General features: G+C 36.8%; 2 protein-coding genes across 6 annotated transcripts; both read left to right on the forward strand.

Annotated features, from left to right (window-relative positions):
* Window positions 1-229: 229 nt before the first annotated feature.
* On the forward strand, window positions 230-2429 carry LOC120181969 (calcium-dependent protein kinase 26-like). Of its 2 annotated transcripts, XM_039186995.1 has the most exons (5): window positions 230-833; window positions 960-1256; window positions 1557-1955; window positions 2042-2075; window positions 2115-2416. In XM_039186995.1, exons 1-5 carry the CDS (start codon window positions 245-247, stop codon window positions 2305-2307), a joined length of 1512 nt encoding a protein of 503 aa, XP_039042926.1. In that variant the 5' UTR covers window positions 230-244; the 3' UTR covers window positions 2308-2416. The 2 variants fall into 2 exon arrangements, with proteins under 2 accessions (XP_039042926.1, XP_039042925.1); XM_039186994.1 differs by having other exon boundaries at window positions 2042-2429.
* Window positions 2430-5054: 2625 nt separating this feature from the next.
* LOC120181967 (post-GPI attachment to proteins factor 3-like) lies at window positions 5055-7758 on the forward strand. 4 transcript variants are annotated; one of them, XM_039186990.1, is made up of 6 exons: window positions 5055-5415; window positions 5735-5996; window positions 6092-6288; window positions 6623-6810; window positions 7164-7531; window positions 7562-7758. In XM_039186990.1, exons 1-5 carry the CDS (start codon window positions 5312-5314, stop codon window positions 7490-7492), a joined length of 1080 nt encoding a protein of 359 aa, XP_039042921.1. In that variant the 5' UTR covers window positions 5055-5311; the 3' UTR covers window positions 7493-7531; window positions 7562-7758. The 4 variants fall into 4 exon arrangements, 3 of the variants coding, with proteins under 3 accessions (XP_039042921.1, XP_039042922.1, XP_039042923.1); XM_039186991.1 differs by having other exon boundaries at window positions 7206-7531; XR_005521793.1 differs by lacking the exon at window positions 7562-7758 and having other exon boundaries at window positions 6623-6992; window positions 7162-7283.
* Window positions 7759-8938: the final 1180 nt, after the last annotated feature.

An 8938-nucleotide genomic window follows, 5' to 3' on the forward strand; every position in this document is an offset into this window, starting at 1 on the left:
AGTTTAGCTGTCAAAGTTCAACAACTACCCATGAAAGTCTTATGTTTTAGGAGTCTTGATCTCAAGTATGGATTTGGTAAGAGTTCTGTGAACATGAAAATGTATAAATCAAAGTTTTGACAATTAAAATTTGACTAGCTTGTTTCTTTGGGAGACTAAGTTGTTGCAAGCTGCCCTAAAACCTAGGGGAATTAAGCTTACATCCTGAATCACTTTTTGATTAGTTTAACGTCTGGAAAGTGTTATGGCTGTTGCCCAGAGCAGCAGCTTCAATGAAACGTCAAAGAAGCCGTGTAATTGCTACAAAGTTGCAAGCTTGAGTGAAACGATATTGGAAACTGACCAAACTGTAAATTTGAGAGATCGATACATTTTTGGAGAGCAACTGGGCTGGGGTCAATTCGGTGTTATTAGCTTGTGCTCGGATAAGTTGACGAAAGAGGTGTTGGCATGCAAGTCCATATCTAAAGATAGATTGGTAACCTCTGATGATGCACGGAGTGTCAAGCTTGAAATCGAAATAATGACTAGGTTATCAGGGCATCCTAATGTTGTAGATCTCAAGGCTGTTTATGAGGATGAAGACTATGTTCATTTGGTTATGGAGCTTTGTGCAGGCGGGGAGCTTTTTCACCGGCTTGAGAGGTATGGCCGTTTTCCCGAGGCAGATGCTAGAGTTCTCTTTAGGCATCTAATGCAAGTGGTCCTATATTGTCTTGAAATTGGGATTGTGCATAGAGATCTGAAGCCAGAGAATATCCTCTTAGCTACAAAAGCCTCATCATCACCAATCAAACTAGCAGATTTTGGTCTTGCAACATATATCGAGCCTGGTAGAGTTTTACATTTATTCTTTTCCCTTCTCTAACCAAGAACATTTTTCACACAGAGCTTGTTTGCTTCCTCGAAATTTTTGAGACTTCTATGTTTTGAACAATTTTGGTATTTGTTGCCAACAGGGCAGTGTTTGCATGGGACGGTTGGGAGTCCATTTTACATTGCACCTGAGGTTTTGGTTGGGGGATATAACCAGACTGCTGATATTTGGAGTGCTGGGGTGATTTTGTACATTCTTCTTAGTGGGACACCGCCATTTTGGGGTAAAACAAAATCACGGATATTTGATGCTGTGAGGGCAGCTGATTTGCAGTTCCCATCAGATCCTTGGGATGGGATTTATGGTTCTGCAAAGAATTTAGTCAGGGGAATGCTCAATACAGATCCTTCACAAAGGCTCACTGCACTGCAGGTTTTAGGTACATTGGAATCCCTTCCAACACTCGTTATAAATTTATCGGTGCATGCAGAGACATTAGAATAGTTGTTTAATCATTGTATTCTGTGGCTATTAAAGTATGCATAAGGAAAGTCTGTGCATGAGCAACAGAGTCAAACCCGGTAGCTATTTAATACCAGCTTTCTTAAATTTATTCAAGTTTGTTCTAATGACTGGTATACGTATGCCAAGAGGTCGATTTAGATTGTTTCCTTTCTTGCATGTTACTGGAAATTTCCATCGTCTACAAAAAGCTTAATGTTGAATTGTTTTCTTTTAGACCATTCATGGATGAAGAGTGTTGAATCTTATCAAGAAGAATCAAGTGAGGTTATATACCAAAGTTGTGGAGAGTTGGAGTTTCATAGTGGCTCATTTTCCATGTCTAGGGATCAGGATATCAGCTTTGGTGTTGGGTCGCCAATCATTTATGATGTTCAGTCACCCACGCTAACCTGCAGAACGTTATTTTCTTCTTCCTTTGTGGAGCCATCTACACCTTGCTTCGCATCGGGTGGATTTTCTTTCCGCAGCAGCAATTCTGATACCTTAGAATTCCATTCTGCCATTCCGTCTATGCCGAGCTTTGCATTCTTCAGCCCTAGTTCCAGGGTTGAACAAGAGAGATGCAAATCTGATTTGTCGGCCAACATTATTCAGATGGAGAGATTAGATGGAGGTAATTTGTGCTAAACCATGTTACAAATCTTTATGATTTGTTGTTCTCGTACTGAAATTATGTCTTGCGTCATCACACGAATGCAGGATTGGATAAGCTGCTTATGTTACCAGATTCTTCGCTTTGCTGTGGGCCCGAGGCAAGTGAAAAGGAGATCAAGGCAGCTGAATTCGGAAGGACAGGAGGAACGAGCGGGTCTAGGTTGTCGGCCTTCCACAGCAAGAGGAACCGCACCATCGGTCATGGCGAGAAAGAACAACTCGATTTCATGGTGTCTGAATCTGTCATCCGATGGGCATCGTGCACGAATCTCCCAACGGCCACATCCCTCAAGTCATCTCTCGTCTGTTGAGCTGTCGGTGCGAGTTGAAATAGTTCCAATGGAGGGTCAAACATTCTCCATCGACATTTGCATAAAACTGCATTTTCTACGTGGACGTGTTTTATTACTGATTCTTATTCTTAGGTGGCGTTTCGAGTCCATATTTCCACATCCCCGTGCATAGCACCGGCTCGGTAGCCCGGTGTTATCGGATTGCTGGCTTTAGCATTTTAACCGGTAGATACAAGTAGGTAGAGACATAGAGTATCGAGTTGGTGGTTGCAGGGACTTTGATTCGTTGTATAAAGGAACGCTACAAAATTTTTCCAGGTTTCCGATTTTGGATTGTTTAAACAGTAAATGTGTAATATTATGTATCAGCTTCCTCTGTTCATGTTTAAGCACATATTTGACCCTAAAAATTATCCACTTTTATCACTCTGGTACTCGAAGTTGTAAATTTTATCATTAGGTACTAGGGGTGCACAAAAAATCCGAATATCCGAAAAAAATATCCGAAACCGGTTTTGGGAAAAACCGGTTTTTTTTAACCGGATCGGATTTTTTTAAACCGGTTATTTTAACCGGTTTGGAGAAAAAAACCCAGACCGGTTTTTTAACCGGATAAAAAACCGGTTTGAAAAAAACCGGTTAAAAAACCGGTTTTTATCCGAAAAAAAAAACCGGTCTGGGTTTAAAAAATTAGCCGTTAATATAGCCGTTTGTGACCGTTTTTGACCTTTTTTCTTTAAAAAATTACTATTTTACCATCCTAAACATGTATAAATAGGTTGGGGATGTATTTGGTTGATTACAACTTTCTCAAATCTTATTACACAACACTTAAACATCTCTCAAATCTTAGTTTTGTAATTTTTTATTCATCATGAGTAACACTGCTGAATCTTCCGTCGGGGGAAACCTTGAAGTCGTGAGAGTGATCGAACACACTCGAATATCATCACCCTAGAAGATGCAATTGATGCCAATTTGGAAGCAAACTTACACATTGAAGAAGTCGAACTTGGAATATCCCCTCCAAACGAAGAAGGCGAAGATGATGAAGAAGAGATGGCAATGTAGTTTATTTTATAACTTTATTTCAATTATCGTAAACTTTGTTTCAATTATCGAACTTGAAGTTTTTAAGTATTTGAATTTATCGAACTTGGAAGTTTTTAAGTATTTGAATTTATCAAACTTGGAAGTATTTAAGTATTTCAATTATGTTGAGTTAATTAAGTATTTCAATTAAGTATTTGAATTTATCGAACTTGAGGTTTGATGCTTTCTCTTTGATTCTCTCTTGATTCTAGTTGCTTGATGTTTCTTGTCTTTGATCAATGACTTCTAAGCTTGCTTAAATACACCTTGAATCACTTCTGAACGTTAGTGATAATTAATGAAGATAATATAGCCGTTTAAGTGTGAAAACATTTAATAAAAATGCTTAGAGCGTGGGGGAATCGGTACCCTCTCATAGGGAATCGGTTCCCTAAGTGTAAAATTCAAATATTTCGACCGTTGAATAGGGGGGAATCGGTACCCCTATGGGGGAATCGGTTCCCTCCGAGCATTCTGGAAATCTCGGAGCCAAACCATTCAGTGAGGAATCGGTACCCCCTTGGGGGGGAATCGGTTCCCTATGAGCAATCTGGAATATTAAAATCGGTTTTTTTATAACCGGTTTTTTAAAAAACCGGTTTTTTTAAAACTGAAACCGGTTACACCGGTTAGGATATCCGGCCCTCCAAACCAGTTAGAAACCGAACCGGTTATTTTATAAACCGGTTTTTTTTCTATGGGAAAAAACCGGATCGGATTGAAATCCGAATTATGTGCAACCCTATTAGGTACTAATTTCTCAATTTCCACAAAATGAAGTGATAGAATCATAATTAGAGCATGTCTTTTCCTTATTGTGAAACATGAGATTCTGACACTACCTGCTAGAACACCAAGTACTCTCCGATCGCCCTCTCTTCTTTTGCACCGAACAAAGGCGAAGCTGTTTCCACCAGGCTGCCAAAGGCCCATAATGTCTACAGCGTTAGCTTCAAGACCCTGGGAGCTTGCAAGCTCAGGATTTCCTGGTAACCCGACTTCGAGTACAATGCCGAAGGAGGAACAGGGACTGAAATCGGAACCGGCTGAAAGGTCACCGATAGCAACGAACTTTCAGTTAGTTTTGACAACGAAACATTATATATTCCACGAATAACAAGCTCAACCATCAAGTTCCTTGGATTGCCAATGTCGTCGGTTTTGAAAATCAACATAGTTCCTCACAGTTTCAAGGGAATATTACTCAATTTTTTATTAACGTATTTCATCATCGATGTAACAGGAAATAGCATTTAGTGATCAATATATAATTGATCGATAATATAAATGATCTAAATATAACAATTGAAAGCTGAGTTTCCAAAATCAGAAGAAAATGTAACAAAAATGATTACCACTGTAGTTTACCCGAGAATAAAGTATGTTTGTTTTAAACATCCACTTGCAAACCGTTCAGCCACGTGGAAAGCAAGCAGCTGCTTTAGCCTTTGGGAAGACAGCAAAGAAACGCCAGCGTATGAAAATTGTCAAAGCCTTACTGGCTTAGATGACACCTGATGTCATTTTGGTAAAATCCGATCTTCATATGGTCTACGTGTCAGACGATGGGTCGTTTATGAGGTCAGCTCCTCACGAGATTTTGGTCTCAGGCCTCCCGCACTTCACGTTCAAGCTCACGATTCTCGATAAACACAAACATAAAAGTAAAAATCCGTAACTCAGTGGCTCATCTTTATTTCTCCACTGAGTTCGTTGTTCCAGCTCAACTCGGTTCTTCAACTCAAAACTCATCTACTCTCTCTCTCTCTACATTTATATCATTATCTTTTTTATTCCATGGGACGGAATCCACCACGTCATCTCTGGAACCTCCATCATCAATCGTTTATTCTGTAGAAAAATTTAAAGAAAAGGAAGAAAAAAAAGTCGAATCATTGTTGGTTTCTCTGTTCACTTTTCCTTTTGGCCTATGAATCAAATGGCTCTCCGCCGTTCAATTATGCTCTTTTTAGCCCTTTCATTTCTCGTTTCTTCACTTCACGCCAGTGAAGGTGATGCCGATCCGATTTACAAGTAAGTTTACTCGATTCACTTATCTTGATTTGCAGCTCCAGTTATATAGATTCCAATTCTCTCTGTTTTTTTTAAGGAAAACTGGATGAAAATTAATTGAATAGCCAACTTGAAAGAAGAATATTCTTGTTAGAAGAACCCATAATTGTAGTTTTTTTTTAATTTTTTTATGCTGTTTGGAATTTGTCTATATTTGGAATAATTCTATTATTGGTTAGTTTAATGACCTTATCTTTTTTTTCCGGGAAATTTAACTTGATTTATGATTCCTATGCCGCTTTTATTTACTTGTTGATTTTCGCGGTTGTTCATTTATTAGGGCTTGTTTGGAGGAGTGTGAGATAAGTGGGTGCGTGGGGAAAATTTGTTTCCAACACTGTAAATTCTCATCCGATGGGAAACCAATTGATGGGCCGTGGTATTTACAAGAACCGCTCTATCAGAAATGGAAGCAGTGGGATTGTCGTGCTGATTGTCAGTACCACTGTATGATTGCTAGAGAAGAACAAAGGGAGAAACATGGGGATAAACCAATCAAGTATCACGGAAAATGGCCTTTTCAACGTGTTTACGGGATCCAGGTTCTTAGAATATCATCTTTGTATCATTGTTATGTTGTTTGCCTTTTTAGATTGTTGTTCTTGTTAGTGATGATGTTTTGTTTTGGTGATTTTAGGAACCTGTTGCTGTTGCTTTCTCTGCACTAAGCCTTGCTGTGCAGTTTCATGGTTGGCTCTCGTTTTTTATCCTTCTGAATTACAAGTTGCCTTTGAGACCTGATAAAAGGACTTATTATGAATATACTGGCTTGTGGCATATCTACGCCGTATTGGCAATGAACTTCTGGTTCTGGAGTACCATTTTTCACAGTCGGTAAGTGATCCTCTGTATGTTCGTTTGGACCCGTAATCTTTAAGCATCCTCTAATTGTACCTGATCTATTAGGAGCCTGGATCAAGTTCTTATTCATAGAAGCCTCTTTTATGTCTCCAGGAAGTAATTTTGAGCATCTAATAACAATGTTCTTAAAGGAGCAAAAAGTTGGACATAATTTTAAGTGATTAAAATAAGAAATATTTTCTGAAAAGAAAAATGAAATGTATAATTGGAAGGCATGTTTTGAGCTTAGTGTTCTTATAATCATTGTATAATGTAATTGATTATTTTTTTTTTTGTGTGTGGAGATATCTAACCTAAATACTTGTAGAGCTGTTGAGTTGACCGAGAAGCTAGATTATTCATCTGCTGTTGCATTAGTTGGATATAGTCTTATTCTAGCAATTCTACGAGCATTTAATTTGAGAGATGAAGCTTCAAGAGTAATTGTTGCTGCTCCACTGATTGCATTTGTGACAACACACATCTTGTATCTGAACTTCTACAAACTTGATTATGGTAATGCTTTCTTTGTTACCCTCGCAAAACATGATTCTCAGCATTCATCACAGTTTGCCTCTAGATTTGGCCTTATGCATACAGCTTTTTCTGCAATTTTATTTACCTGCACCACATTATAGTTCCAACTTCCTGAATAATAAAATTGGTTGCCAAAGCTCAGATTCTGTTCAATTTTTACTCCAAAGTAGCTAGTTTTAATACATCAGAATTTCGTTTCTACCATGTTTTCACTCATCTATTAAGCTGAGCTATTCTTACATCATAAAAGAATCTTACACAAACTCTTTTTTCATTTTTATCATAACTATTTTCGTTATGACCGGTACTGTGCGATTATTAACTCCTGCCAGGTTCTTGTTGCACCCTAGTCATAAACCGGATTTTGTTTGCAGGATTAAATATGAAAGTTTGTATGGCCATGGGTGTAGCCCAACTTCTCATATGGGGAGTGTGGGCTGGTGTAACTTGCCATCCATCACGCTGGAAGGTTTGGCTGTTTGTTGCAGGGGGAATCCTTCTCGTGTTCCTGGGAATATACGACTTTCCACCGTACAAGGGGTTTGTTGATTCGAAGGCTCTATGGCACGCTATCAGTATCCCTCTTACTTACATTTGCTGGAGCTTTGTCCAGGATGATGCAGAGTTGAGCACATCAACCCTCCTTAAGAAAACAAACTGATATTTCTTCATTGGACACATGCACTAACCTACCTCACCAGCGATCGAACCCCACCTCTGCATTACAACCATTTCACATTTCGTTTGCCGATGCTCGATGTTTTCTTCGCAATGCAAGGATATGCAGTGTAATTGAAGTCTTTAGACTCTGGTCTTTGTTTTTTGTCGTGGTGATCGATATATTCACAAAGGCTGTTGTCCAATTTCGATGTAAATTTCTGTGTTGTGTCTTTCAACTAGCTTTGTTTTACTTGCATTGCTTGATTAGTCAGTCTTGTGTTGTTGGATGGAAAAATATGTAAGCTATGTTTATCATTTTTCGTTGCATCGTTTTAAATTGTAATAAGACACTGAAGCTTAGCTATGTTTTATGTTCTTCCAAAAAGACAGAAGATAAGGCTGGCCCAGATGTACTGTCAAGCCTATTGGCTTGAATTTTAAGTATTAATTATGTTTATATTTTGTTCGAAAAGGAATTTTATTTATAATAAGTAGTAATTCTTTGGAAATGTTTTTTACTCAAAAAAAATAGTGTTGTAACCGTCTTTCGGTTGGGTTTCGGAATTGGGCTTCGAGTTGAAAAATGTGGATTGGAGTCGTCGTCGACTATTTTAAAACGAATTTAGGTGGGTCGGATACCATATTACCTGATCTGCGTTTTTACCAGAAATGTGTCGGGTTCGGGAGTCGGTTACGGTCAAGGAAGGATTAGTACCCTTGAACCGTCCTTTCGGTACCAATTAATTTGCCGGTTGTCTTAGTTGCGAAAATTCGAAATTTAAATTAAAATTTAACAGACCCGATTCAAATTACTTACAATTGATTAATTTGAATACCCTTAAAAGATAAAAACGTTTGACTCGTAGCGGAGTATAAAATCGAATTAGGATATCAAGTGTGCAAACATGAGAATAATAAATAAAACAAGAAAAAATGAAAAATAACAAAATACGTAAAAAATAATAGAAAAAATAATAAAAATAAACAAAATGAATAAAATGTTAAAAAAACCAAAGACATAGATAAAGAAAAAATATTAATTGAGTAAAAATAATTAAAAAGGTAAAAGAAATGAAAAATGAAATAAAAATAATGTGTACATATAAAGTAGTATTTATTAAAACAAATAAAAATAATAAATATATAATACTAAGTAAAACAAATAAAAAATGAAGATATACATGATATTAAGAAAAAAAATAATAGAAAAAAATAAAATAAAGTAAAAATATAATATATATAAATAAATAAAAACAAAAATAGAATATTAAGAAAATATATATATAAAAACGTATAAAATATAATATTAAGAAAAAATATATATACGTAGTAAATGGAGAAAAATTAATACATCTATACATACATATATACATACATACATACATATATATATATATAATGATATAAGATATATATAAAAATAATAATATAATATAAATAAAAAAAG

Source organism: Hibiscus syriacus, unplaced genomic scaffold, assembly GCF_006381635.1.
Source record: "Hibiscus syriacus cultivar Baekdansim isolate YM2019G1 unplaced genomic scaffold, ASM638163v2 tig00112611_pilon, whole genome shotgun sequence".
Classification (NCBI taxonomy): Eukaryota; Viridiplantae; Streptophyta; class Magnoliopsida; order Malvales; family Malvaceae; genus Hibiscus; species Hibiscus syriacus.

Coding starts and splice junctions, on each gene's coding strand:
- LOC120181969 (XM_039186994.1), top strand. CDS start 245: ATGGCTGTTGCCCAGAGCAGCAGCTTCAATGAAACGTCAAAGAAGCCG. Junction 834..959: donor TGCAACATATATCGAGCCTG/GTAGAGTTTTAC, acceptor TGTTGCCAACAG/GGCAGTGTTTGCATGGGACG. Junction 1,956..2,041: donor GATGGAGAGATTAGATGGAG/GTAATTTGTGCT, acceptor ACACGAATGCAG/GATTGGATAAGCTGCTTATG.
- LOC120181967 (XM_039186990.1), top strand. CDS start 5,312: ATGAATCAAATGGCTCTCCGCCGTTCAATTATGCTCTTTTTAGCCCTT. Junction 5,416..5,734: donor GATGCCGATCCGATTTACAA/GTAAGTTTACTC, acceptor TTCATTTATTAG/GGCTTGTTTGGAGGAGTGTG. Junction 6,289..6,622: donor AGTACCATTTTTCACAGTCG/GTAAGTGATCCT, acceptor AAATACTTGTAG/AGCTGTTGAGTTGACCGAGA.